At 53.6% G+C, this 13,489-nt stretch overlaps 1 protein-coding gene across 1 annotated transcript in view; it reads left to right on the top strand.

Moving 5' to 3' along the window:
* Positions 1 to 13,211, top strand: part of Myo1d (myosin ID) — a 338,468-nt gene extending 325,257 nt beyond the window's left edge. The window contains exon 22 of the mRNA XM_048365802.1: positions 12,266 to 13,211. Within this exon, the coding sequence (XP_048221759.1) occupies positions 12,266 to 12,422 (157 nt within the window). The 3' untranslated portion in view covers positions 12,423 to 13,211. The remainder of the gene's footprint in view (positions 1 to 12,265) is intronic.
* The last annotated feature ends 278 nt before the right edge of the window (positions 13,212 to 13,489 follow it).

Below are 13,489 nucleotides of genomic sequence, written 5' to 3'. Positions count from 1 at the left end.
AGAAGTTTGTATCTGAGAGAAAAATGTCTTTTCCAGTCTTAGCGATTCTGATGTGATAACCATAAATAGTGACTCAAACTAACGGTTTGGCAAACCATAATTGGCTGATGGCCACCGGACACTAGACATTTTCAAATGCACATAAATTACCACAACTCAAGGTAACCCAAAAGCCAGCTTCTTCCTGGCATACTGTTGTGCTAGCAATGGTGCACCTCCCAAGCTTGACTGTCTTTGCCCTGGTAAGGGGCCACAGCCCTTCTGCCAAGACACAGTTTCATAGCTGATCTTCCTACTTCAAAATGCCTCTGTCTATTTTTGACACTATCTCTTCAATTCTTCATGTCATCTCTTTTATGAAGTGTGTACTGTATGCCAGATACTCTTTCATCACAAGGATACATACAGGGTCTTCTCCTCGCATGGAGCTTCCTTTGGGTGGGGGTAGGAGTCTCAGTAGTGAGTGAAGTATAGGAGACAAGGTGTTCTTCTCTCTTTTCTCAAGAATCCTCCAGGCTTCCCCACTGCCTACAGAATTCAGCCTAGTCTCCTCCCCTGCCACCTACCTGGCCATTTGAGCTTCCACCACACTCTCCCAAACACACTGGGATCCTACCACTTGCCATTTGAACTCATCCTCCAGCCTCCCTCAGCCTCCTTCAGCGCCTCCTTACCTACAGGGTCTTGGAGATCTATGTGGGTGGGGGAGGCCCAGCTAGACTCCAGGGAGGAAGGACAATTAGAACTTGAGGGGCATTATTAACAGAAAGATAGACGCCAGCTAAGTGGGTGAGTCACCGCGGGCCCAGGTCACCAGGCTTGCTCTATTCAATGCCACTTCTGTGGCTCTGGCCTTGGGTCCATGCCTGTGGGGAACAGGGAAGGCAGACATCACAATCCATTCTGTACTAGGGTGCCGAGCAGAAGTCCTGAGCCTTCCTTAGCATAGTTTTTTGTTGTTTTATAAATGGTACCTGGGTTTGAACTTGGGGCTTCATGATTGCTTGGCTTGCTCTGCTTTCTCAAACCTGCTTTTTTTCTCATTATTTTGGTGATGGGAGTCCCACAGACTTTTCTGCCCACGTCAGTTTCCAATCTAGATCTTCCACTCGCTCCTTAAATCTTCCACGCTCCTGGCCGTATTGTGCCTTCATCCATCATTAGCACATCTGCCTCCCCTCTCAGACGAAGCCTCTGGAGGACAGAGGCTGTTCCACTATCACGAATCCCATTGCTTCTGTTGTGGATGCTCCATGTATAATGTATGGCAAGACACTTAAGAGGCCGAGGCAGGAATTCTCAACCAACAAGACACGCGTGGTGGTGAGCACCTGTAATCTCAGTTACACATAGGTAGGAGGATCTCAGCCCAAAGCTGCCCTGGGAAAAAAAAAAAAAAGACTTTTCCAGAAAAATAACCAGAGCAAAAGAGGACTAGAGATGGGGCTCGAGTGTAGAACATCGGGTCCTATTGGCAGAGACCAGGATCGTGTGAGCTCCTCTGTCTCGTGATCCCCAGCCACTTGGTAAATGCAGGCCCTGATGCTTGTGGACAGTGGTGAGCTGCGTAGGCCAACACCTTGCCGTGCTCCTGCCAATCCACCAGGTCCTCTGTTCAGAGGAAGGTGTGGGTGCCCGTCATGTTTCCCTCAGTCTTATTTAGCACCTTCATTAACAATGTGAACAGAAAATAAACACCCGTGTGCACAGATGGTACTAGCTGTGGAAGTGCTGTGAACAGAAGTGTCAAGAGAGGAGAAATAGAAACACAATCAGGAAACAGCAAAGATGTTAAAAAAAAAAAAAAAAAAAAACCTCAAACAGATACAAAAGAAGGCCCTGAAGACATGAGAGCAGAAAGCATAAAAGGATGAGAAGGTGGCGGAGGGGAGAGGGGGCGAGGGGGCAGGTTTCTGCTTGTTGCCTGTGGACAGGAGGGCACCGAGCCCACTGCTCCGCCCTTCGAGTGGGGGTAAGCGGCAGGGGAAGCCCACTGGGGCCATCACACCCCACTCTGCTCTGAGCGATATGGCTCTGCTTCCAGCTGCTGTCCCATTTGCTCAGTGGAAGAGGTTTTGTTTTGTTTATGGTGTCTTGTTCTGTCTTCATATTTGAGAGAGATGGTTTTGTTTTTATAGTTTGGTTTTGGAAGGTCTCATTATCCGTGGTATGAAGCATTCATTTGGACATTTTGGGAGAGGCAGAGGAATGAGCCTTTGGTCTCCAGATTCCAAATATATAAGGCAAAGGGATGTTCCAACCACTCTAATTTCTGATGTTGGTGGCAGGGAAGTCAGAGAGCCAGGTGGCAACCCCCAGGCCTCTCACCTCCAATACACAGAGGCCCTGCGCTCAGGCACCCTTACCAGGCAAGAGCTGCACAAAGGATGGGAAACTCAGAAACAGCAACCCATGGCTCATACTTGTGATCCTAACTACTTGGACAGCTGAGAGCAAGAAAATCTAGTTTCAGGCCAACCTCAACACAAAAGTGTACAAGACCCCTTCACCACCAATAGGTATGGTGGCATATTCCTACCACCCAGCCACATAGGAAGCAGAGCTCAGGTCTGGCTGGAAGCCCCCCAGGTCTGCAGGCACACTGATGCTGGGATTCTGGTGAGAGACACCTCCTGATGCCTTCCTGAGTATTCCCCAGTGCACATTTTTGTCTTGACGTTCCAGGTGGGGTCCCCAAGGAAGGAAGCTCCATGGAGACTCCTGGTTGCTATGGGTTTTTCTTCCTTTCTCTTTGGATGTATTGGGGTTTGAATTCAGGAAGCAAAAAATAAGAGGTCCAGGTATGTAGTCCCAGCAGGAAATGAGAACTTATCTCAGAAATGACCAGTGCATGAGCTGGGCATCAGTGGTTCACACCTGTAATCCTAGCTACTCAGGAGGCTGAGATCTGAGGATTGTGGCTCAAAGATAGCCCAGGCAGAAAAGTCTGTGAGACTTTTTTTTTTTTTGGCCAGTCCTGGGGCTTGGACTCAGGGCCTGAGCACTGTCCCTGGCTTCTTTTTGCTCAAGGCTAGCATTCTTGAGCCACAGCACCACCTCCTTTTCTGTGTATGTGGTGCTGAGGAATCGAACCCAGGGCTTTCATGCATGCTAGGCAAGCACTCTACCACTCTACCATTAAGCCACATTCCCAGCTTCCTTATCTCCAATTTACTACTAAAAAAAAGCTGGAAGTAGAGGGTTGGCTCAAGTGGTAGAACACTAGCCTTGAGCAAAAGAAGCTCAGGGACAGTGCCTAAGCCCTAAGTTCAAGCCCCAGGGATGACACCAAAAATAAAAGTGCAAAAAATGTCTGCAGTAGAGTGCCTGAGTAATTACAAAGCCCTGAATTCAAACTCCAATACAGCCAAAAAGAAAGAAAGAAAGAAAACCCATAGCAACCAGGAGTCCCCATGGAGCTATGGCTTCCTTCCAGGTGGGGACCCCACCTGGAGCGTCAAGGCAAAATGCACACAAAACACACACTGGGGAGTACTCAGGAGGACATTGGGAGGTGCCTCTCGCCGGCAGCCCAGCATCACTGAGCCTGCAGACCTCGGGGGCTGCCAGACAGACAGAGGCCAAGGCTGACAGGAGCCAAGGTCAGGAACCCCAAGGAGTGAGTGATGAGTGTCACAGCTGTGACCCAGGATGTCCAAGTGCCAGCAAGAGATGCCAGGTACTTTTTCCTGTGACTCAAGCAGTGCCTGGGGTAACGAATTCCACGTTCCACACTAGGCTGGAACAGCATTTCACTATGGGGATTCCGAGGAGGGAGACTCCCTGGATGCTGGCCCTAGCCTTGCCATTTTCTGTCTGTGAAGTTATTTGACCTTTTTGACCTTCTTCCTCATCTATCAAAGAAACATAATCACAGCTTTGGAAAGGATTAGATAAGATGACACATGTAAAATGTTTGATGTTATAGGCCCCTACTGTCTGGTACGTTTTTGATAAATAGACGCTGATTCACAATCCCCAGCCAGCTGAGCAGCTCAGATCAATCAATCAGGAATCTGCACAGAACTAATGTCTGCTTCTGCTGTTGTGTTATTATTTTGTTCTAGTTTTGGTTTATATATTTTTTACTACACTTAGAGACAGAAGATGGTTTCTATAGGATGCTAATTGCTGAGTTCTTATTGAACTTTCTTTTGTGGTCTAGTCCATGTTCTCTATGTTCTGTAAAAGAACACAAGCACACACATGCTTGTTAGTTGGGTTGTCCAAATTTGTTTGTTTAATGTTACTGTCTGTGGGTCTATACATTTTTGAGAATGAAGTGTTTTGCATATGTTCAGTGTGTGTAAATATATTACATATATAATATAGTTCTATATTGTATATATGAATGACAGATGAGCAGATCTTCCTGTTGAACTACTATAAAATAATTATGGCCTTTTCTTCCAGCAGTGGGGTTTTTTTTTTGCCAATTGTCTTTCACTTGGTATTGACTCATATCTTATTCTATCTCTCAAATTTCTGGTGTCATTACGACTTACAGGATTCTTATACATGGCACATCGCTGTATTTAACAGTTTGTACATTTAAGTTCATTGTACTTATTTATATCTAGGCTGATGGGCATATATTTTCTCCATGATGGCCTGCACTTTCTGGCTGTCACATTCTGCTTTGCCTCTGTCACTCCCTTTCCCACCAACCTTCGGATGGGGCAACTCAGAGTCCTTCTCTGCTTCTTTAACATTGTACAGTACAGCTTGCAGCTCTTGTAGGGTTTTCTTTTCCTCTCCATATCCATGGAAACCCATCAGCCTCCCTTCCTCCCTCCCAGATGGGACAAGGGCTGTTGCATGTTCACTGGGACACCACTGGTCTGCCCTGTTGTCATCCTAACAGTCATGATCCCACATGGTTGCCTGTGGTGAAGGTGAATGCCTGTTCTCTATGTGTTGACTTTGGCTGTAGTTCACTTGCTTCCTTGCTCTGTTGCACCTTCCTTCTGAATTCAGTCTGGTCCCACCATGGTTGTTCCTGGCAGCCAATCCCAGTCCACTGTCGGCCCGTGGCTGGAGTCTTTGCTTTGTCCTCACTCCCAGATGACTGACTGGGCATGGACAACTTGGCTGATGGTTTTCCTCTCTGTCTTTTGGGGTGCATTTTTATGCTCTTTCACTTGACGAGACCAGTGAGCCTTTCCCTTCGTGTCCTCAAGTGATCTGCCGTGGATTTGCTTTTCAAGAGGTCAGGGGTGAGATGAGAGTTTATGGTTTTCACAGAAAATTTCTTGTGCTCCCACCTGGTGATTCTCTGCCAGGCTGGAGGTTGGACTTCTTTTCTGGTGTCCTTTTCACAGACTGGACTGCTTGGGGGGACCCCAGCCATCTGCAGAGCCCAGCAGAGTAGAGGCCAGGCTTCGCCAGCTTAGTTCTCCTGCCACCTGGAGGGCATCCTTTCTTTTCGTTAATGTCCACTGAGATTCTTTATGGAGTAAAGCACAAGATGGTTGCAGGAAGGAGTCAGGCTTATCTGTCCTTCCCTGGGACCAGATGCGCTGGTAGGGTGAACACTTCCCTCCTGGGGCCAGGCACTTGGGGGTCTAGGGGTGGGTGATGGGCACCTGTGCCAGAATCTGGTGACGGCATGAGGGTGCTGGGTTTGGGCAGATGGGTTGGGCTACAGCAGTCACCAGAGGCGGCTGGGGAAGAGGAGGGGCAGAATGCCACCACAAGCATGGCGCTGCAGCTGCCACTGGTGTGTGAGAGGAGGGAAGAAGTCAGGAGAACAGACTTGGTGCTGTCCATGTGAAGACGCCGCCGTCTCATATAAGAGGTGGCCGGGAATGGGCCCTCGGGTCTTGTGCCTGGGTGAGGACCGGAATTGGGCCTGTGTGGCGCCACTGTGGGAGAATATGAATGAAGAGAGCTGAATACACAGCTATAGAGAAGGGAGAAGCAAGACAAAGCCAGAGAAAAGCTACTGCACAAGTCCTCCTCATCTGGAATGTGATCTGGGTGTCACTTCGGGGACTCCGCTGGCAGCCTGTGTCACACAGGACATTAACATCCGCCACCTCCCCGCGGGACGCGAGTGCTATGCAAGACCTGCGTGCTGGGCTGGGGATATAGCCTAGTGGCAAGAGTGCCTGCCTCGGATACACGAGGCCCTAGGTTCGATTCCCCAGCACCACATATACAGAAAACGGCCAGAAGCGGTGCTGTGGCTCAAGTGGCAGAGTGCTAGCCTTGAGCGGGAAGAAGCCAGGGACAGTGCTCAGGCCCTGAGTCCAAGGCCCAGGACTGGCCAAAAAAAAAAAAAAAAGACCTGCGTGCTACCCATTCGTACTCTTCAGGTGATGCCTGACCTGCCAGGTGCCCAGTGAGTAGCAGCCAAGAGAATGCCAGTGGGCAGAGGAGGAATAGCATTGGATGGCACCCTGAAGACATGGCCTCCCAGGAGGGGAAGCTTCCGGACAAGTGTCGGGGAGGGGGGTGCAGATTCACCACCTGGCCAAGGCCCCAGAGTGGTTGAGGCTGTGGCAGAGACAGACTGAAGGAGGCCCCAGAGCATCCCGGCTGCTCATGATTGGAAAAAAGAAAGTTTTGAACTAGCGGTGTGGTTCAAGTGGTAGAGCGCCAGCAGCAAGAAAAAAAATAAAAGCTGAGCAAGAGCATGAGGCCTGGAGTTCAAGCCCCAGGATCAGCAATAGAAAGGAGAAAAAGAAAGAAAATTAGTTTTTCTAAGTCAAAAGTGGTTTTGCCCCATCTCCCACCAGCTGTAAACTCAGAAAAGGCTCAGTAGACGGGAAGTGCAGCCCCACTGTGCCTGTGGTCTCACTTAAGTGGCTGTGGCACTAGCGTCCATCCACCCTGACAAAAGCAGAAGTTGCATTCCCACAGAGGATTTTGAAAGCCATGGCTCTGCAGTCCACATCACCGGAGGGACTAACCTCAAAGGAAGTGAAACAGAAAGGAGCTGAAGACCCGCCCCGGCCCGTAGCTTGTCCCCACACACAGTCCTAGGGACAGCCAGGCCGTCAGCCGGCCTTGGCTCGGGCCTGCCCTGACACACTGAGGACATTTTCACAGCTTTGCAAAGCATGTGTTTACTGCATGCCTGTGTGGGTGCCCAGTGAGCTTCCTCCTGTTGTATCCTGTGAGCAAACTCAGCAGCAAGTTGTGCCAGCCACAGTCTTCTCAGGAGGACCTCCACACCCCTGAACAATGCCCTCATTGAGCCCCCAGGATGTGTCCCACCTCCACCACACTTTCCTTGAAAGGGGAGGCAAAGTCACATCTGACCAGAGGGCAGGCCTCTGGCCTGCTGTTGAGAGCAGCGAGTGCCCCGGCTACTGGGGCTGCGGGGCCACCTCCCACACTGCTTTCTTGGTTGGCTTTGGTCTGCAGACCTGTGCTGCCTGCTGATTCGGCCCAGACACGGCGGCTGTGCAGGGACCAGGGCCCATCCGTGCACGCCTGACACAGGGACCCTAGGGCCATGACAAAGGCTGCTAGCCCATGATGATGGCTGGGAACGAATAACAGGAGACAAAGGTCCCCAAATTCTACAGTTGGCTGAGCTCTGAGATCCTGTCACAGAGGATGGCAGGACAGGGCCCTCCCCGCACAGCCAGCCTGTGCCAGCAGCTGCTGTTGGGCTTGGCGCACCATCAGAGAGGAACACCCTGCCTCCCTCTATAAAATCTGACTTCTTTAAAAGTGAGGAGAGAACTCTGGCTCTCTAGAGACTCCCATGCACTGCGGAGCTCAAGCCAGAGCCAAGTCACTGGGCACCTGCAGGGGCCACTGTGCCCCACTCCAGAGCGGCCACCAAAGCCTCCCACAGCTCCACAAGTCACTTTGAACTTGAAATGGGTGACAAAATACAGTTTTGGGTCTAGTTCTTATTTTTTTTCCTCCCTCTAAATCAACCCACTTTTAAAAACAAACAAGGGGGGGCTGGGAATATGGCCTAGTGGCAAGAGTGCCTGCCTCGTATACATGAAGCCCTGGGTTCAATTCCCCAGCACCACATATATAGAAAATGGCCAGAAGTGGCACTGTGGTTCAAGTGGCAGAATGCTAGCCTTGAGCAAAAACAAAAGCAGCCAGGGACAGTGCTCAGGCCCTGAGTCCAAGCCCCAGGACTGGCAAAAAAATTTAAAAAGACTACAATAGCCGGGCGCAGGTGGCTCACATCCGTAGTTCTCAATACTTGGGAGGATAACGACTGGAGCTAGGGGCCATGCACATGCCTGGCATCCTCGCCACCATGGGACAAGGTAGACCCCGTCCCCAAATCCACACAACACCGAGCAGTATATTAGCGCATTACACTGTGCAACCATTACCTCTATCTAGTTCCAGAATACCGTCATCATCCCAAAGGAAAGCCATAGCCCTTAGGTCATCCCTCCACACCCTGCTCCCCACAGCCTTTTGCAACAGCCACCTGTTTTCTCCTTAAAGATCTGCCTGGATGTGATATTTCATATAATCAGAATAATAATATGTGGTCCTGTTGTAGCTGGCTTCTTTCAGGAAATAGTGTTTTCATGGTTCATTCTGGGGCTGGGAATGTGGCCTAGCGATAGAGTGCTCACCTAGCTTGCATGAAGCCCTGGGTTCGATTCCTCAGTACCACATACACAAAAAAAAGCAGAAAGTGGCGCTGTGGCTCAAATGGTAGGTAGAGTGCTAACCTTGAGCAAAAGAAGCTCAGGAACAGTGTCCAGGCCCTGAGTTCAAGCCCCAGGACTGGAAAAACAAAACCAAAAACAAAAAAGGTTCATTGTGTTGTAGGATATATCATCTTCATTCCTTAATCATTCAGTGGGATTGAGTGATAACATTGCAGTAAATGGATAGACCACATAGCTTGTGGTCTCATTTATCAAGGAACCACCAAATTGAACCCACATTTTCTTGTCTGTGAATGGTGCATAGGTGGCACAGCTGGACATTGCTTAGCCGATCCTTACACAACAGACTGGCTGTCCTCCCACCCAAGCCCACAGTAGCCCCAGGCATTGGGGCTGGCACCTGCTCCCACCTAGGCTGAGGAAAAGAGCAGGAAGCCAGGGCAGCCGCTCACAGAACATGCTGGCACAGCAAGGTTCTTTCCTAAGGAGCCACGCCCTCTCGGGACCCTCCCCTTCCACACACCATGTGGTCACTCTGCCTTTAGAATCCCTGTCATGGACCTAGAAGATGAGTCAAATGTGCCAAAATGTACCCTCCTTGTTTAGAATGCCACCTTGCAGCATGGTGGCCCTGAGCCACCCTACCACCCTACCCCATGATGGTCACCCAGCCCACAGGTGCCCACTCTGACCCTAGGAGAGCCTCCCAGCCCCCCAGGAACTCGAGTTGTAACAGGAGAAAGCAGTGCATGTGGTGCGGACGCTCTGCATGCTTGTCAGATGGAAAGAACTAGAGGCTTTCAGCAGGAGATCTGACTTCCGGGAAGAGGCAGCTCCAACCAGGTGTGCGCTCATGCTCTACAAACTGGGAAAGCCAGGAGGAACACAGACTGAGTCTATAATAACAGCTCTCCAGAGCCATCCCTTTTGGAGGGTCTTAGCAGTTACTGAGAAATCAAGACTTCCTCTATGAAGCAACTAACAGCACTGCACACCGCTGGTGCTTCCAGCTTCGCTCCCAGGGCCGCATCCACCCCTGTCCACCACCACCCCTCCCCCCGCAGCACTGCTGCCGGCCGGCCTCAGCTGCAGACTCGTTTCCTGCCCTCTGGGGCCCAGCGCATTGCTGATGGGTGAAATAGCCCTTTCCACTTGTCCACCATAAAGTAGGCAAAGCAAGGGTTTCCTGGGTGCACTGGACAGTTGTAACACTCTCACAGGGACTTGGGAGAGACTTGAACAGGTCACGATGGCAGTGAGCTGCAAGGCCAGGACTCGAATGCAGACCTCCAGTGCCCCTCCCCATCTCAAGACTTCAGAAAATCCCCAACTCTGCAAGGAAAGAGAAAACGAGACCGCGCAGCAACCAGGAGACATCTCACACAGGCTGAGCAAATGCTGCGTGGGAATTCTGAGGTGAAGGGAGAGTGGGACACCTGGAAATGTTGCCTTTCCTTCCCTTCTCTGCTGGGGGCTGGGTTGGTTGAACATGGGAGTTCCACGCTTGCCACAGACTCAGAACCACGAGTGGGAGGAGCTGGAGGCTGAGCCCCTGTGCTGTGTCTGCGCAAGCTCCCAGCTCTGCAGAGAAGAGCAGGAGGCGGGATCACTCTAGCGAGAGTGGGCCCTGGCCAGCCATCCTCTCCTTCCCACAGCCCCTGGGAGAGCCAGCCTGGACCCCCCCCGCCCCGAGGAGATCAGAGCAGCCATAGTGGCAGGAGAGGAGGGAGGAGAAGGGGGGCCTAGAGCTGCCTGCAGTGAGACCCAGGGCTTGCTTCCTGCTGTTCCAGGAGAACCTTCATCCAGCTGTGGGCCTCAGAAGGAGGGGAAAGGAGGGGACACCCCCATTCAGCACTCATACCCGCCGCTTGAACTGGAAGCTCCCTGAGAGGGGCCTGTCACCCTCCTTCCCCAGCCAGTACTTCCTCCATGTGCCGACTGGCTGGAACCAACTGTAAAGAGAGAAGAGCCATGGAGCAGGGCTCCACATTGCTCCCCTGGGGTGCTGGTCACCCCCTTCCGTGTTCCCACCCACCTGGACCTCAACAACAAGACTGTAGATCCGACCCTTGAGCTCCACAGCCTAAGAGGGCTGGCAGGAGGCAGGAGACAGGGACACTCTGCTGCAGGAGGCAGGAGACAGGGACACTCTGCTGACCCTCACTGCACGGCGCAGGGGTGGGGAGGCCGGGCTCTCTCCCCTCTCCCCTCTCCCTCCCCTCTCATTGAGATGTTGAGGTCTAGAATTCATTGTGTGCACATTCCTTCCCCACACTCCACAGGAAGTGAGGGAAGGGATGGGCTTGGGGAAGGAGAGGGACAGGGGAGGCCTCTGCAGGGCCAGGAGGCCAACTGCTCCAGGGAGGCTGACCCCCAGGGGACCTTGCCAGTGGGGAGGGGCCCAAGGGCCATTCTAGGTCACAAATACATCCCCAGGGGGGCACAGCTACCTGCAGAGCGGCCCTGATTCCCAAGGGAATGAAAGAGGGCCTAAGCCATTGCCTCTGACAAGCTCTGCTATTTTTATGTCTAACTCTGGTTAAAAATAGCTGTCTAAGCCAAGGTTTTAGCGGCAGCTGACAAGATATTAAGTATTCTATGTCTAATGCCCACAAGCGCTGGCCACAGGTCTCTGCCAGGTCCACATCCTGGCTAATGGGAAGCAGGTAGGAAGTGGCCGTGAGAAGAGCCCAGCCGCCTCTCAGATCACTTCCCAAGTGCTGGGGCCTGCTGTGGGGGCGCTCACCCAGCGCTTGGGGAACCACTGCACAACCGGCCCCGCGGCGTCACGGTGCAGGCCCGGTGTGATCCAGAGGCTGCTGCCCCCCACCCCCCCCAACCCCCGCGGCGTGGACTGGGCCGCCTGGCATCTGCCCTTCACCTCGGAACCACCTTAGCCCACACCCCCACAAGCTCGGGCCAGCAGCCTCCTCTCGCACCCTGACCACCGCGGGGCTGGGGCCGCTGTGTGCGCGTGGGCATGCGGTGCCGGCCTGTCTCCGCCGGTGCCTAGCTTTTTTGGTTAAGTTCAGTGCCATGAGAGGAACTGGAGGAGAAGCTGAGCCCCGCCGACCTGCTCGGAGCCGCCTGTGCCCCTGGCCCCGAGCAAGGCTGGCCGAGCCCCCCCCCCCACCTCCGCCAGGCAGGGGGACCCCAAGGGCCCGCAGCACAGCTCTCCAGATAACACCCAGCCCGCTTGCCCCAGCCCCTCCGTGGCCAGGGCCGTGGGGACCAGCAGCAGAACCCCAACCCCAGCCCTAGGATGAGAGCAGCACCACAGGGCTGTGGGTTCAGAGCCACACCCCAACAGCTGGGCTCACAGCTGGCACTCCTCCCATTTGGGTCTCCTGACAAAAATCAGAGCTGAGACATCCCCGTGAGTCAGGAGCCCCCCAGGCCAGGGGACCCTGTCCTCAGCCACAACTGCAGACCCGGGGCTGCGGCTCAGTCGCAGGTCCCCCCCCCCCCCCCCGCTTTGCCAATGGCCAGGCTGGAGGCTTCCCTCAGGTACCCTAATTCCACCGCCTCCTCCCCCTGTCTGGGTCATGTGGACCCCCATAGGAAAGCAGGCCTAAAGCCCCAGGGGCCTGACCAACCGCAGAGCCCAAGCCGCCCCCAGCCCCAGGCCCGCCGCTAACCGCCCGTCTCTCTGCTCCCAGTGAAAAGCGCCACCTCCAAGTGAACGTCACCAACCCGGTGCAGTGCAGCCTGCACGGGAAGAAGTGCACCGTCTCCGTGGAGACCCGCCTCAACCAGCCCCAGCCCGACTTCACCAAGAACCGCTCCGGCTTCATCCTCAGCGTGCCGGGGAACTGACACCCACCGCAGAGCCGCACCCCACCCAGCACCCAGGTTCCAGCCCAGTCCGTTCACGCCTCGCCGCTAGGAATTCCCTCGCCAGACTCCGCACCCCGGGGCCTCCAGGAGGTTTGCTTTCTGCCTTTGGCCTCCGTTTGTGTCTCCGCTCCCCGCCGTCCCTGCTCAGTAAACCAAAGACCCCGGTGCCCGCCACCACCCGCAGGCGCCTCGCCCCGGGCGCCGGGGTGTCCCTTGAATGGCCAGGCCTTGGCCAGCGGCCAGCTGCTGACTGCAGCAACGGGCAGGGGAGCTGGGGAGGGCCCTGCCAAAGTCACACTCCCCTAAGGGAGCTGGGGCGAGCCCGGAGGTGACCCCAGCCCTCAGGACCTGGCCTAACAGCCAGCCAAAGCCAGATGCAAAGCGCTTACCTGCAAACCCCGTCCCTCGTCCACACCCAGCCAGCGCGCTCCTAACCCAGAGGGCCCTTGCCCCCCAGCGCCCCCAGGCTGGCCTCCGATGCCCCTGTAGAGAGTGTGATGATGTTCTAAGAATTGCCTCTTCCATTGCTGGGATGGACTCAAGGCCTCACACATGCCAGGCAAATGCTCTACCACTTAAGCCACACTCCTAGTGCTTTTGTTTGTATTTTTTGAGACAGGATCTCACTGACTTTCCTAGGGCCGGCCTTGAACTCACGACTCTCCTGTGTCTGCTGCAATTACAGGCATGTGTTACCATGCCTGGACTCAAGGATCATTTTACAAATAGCCTGCAGCCTATGTCTAGTCATCTTCCACTTTTGCAGTCAGCGGGATTGCAGTCAGATGTTACCATAATGTCTTCTAGTAAGAAGATGCAGGTGCCAGGCACACGCAGATTGGCAGCTTTCTCCTACTTCCCTTAGTTATGTTCTCTGCTTACCCAAGAACTAGGACAGGGGTGGGGGGCCAAAGCACGCAGGAACTGCAGGAGGTTTTGCAAGGCAGCAGCAGAAAGTGGGATCCTGGCTCTGCAGGCCAGGCCAGGGTGCCACCCTACACCGCGTACCGGCCCCACAGGAGCCTGGCCCGTGAATCTTCTGAGTG

The sequence above is a fragment of the Perognathus longimembris genome, chromosome 17 (genome assembly GCF_023159225.1).
Source record: "Perognathus longimembris pacificus isolate PPM17 chromosome 17, ASM2315922v1, whole genome shotgun sequence".
Lineage (NCBI taxonomy): Eukaryota > Metazoa > Chordata > Mammalia > Rodentia > Heteromyidae > Perognathus > Perognathus longimembris.
Note: the sequence above shows the minus strand (reverse complement) of the source record. Positions and strands in the feature narration are given on the sequence as shown.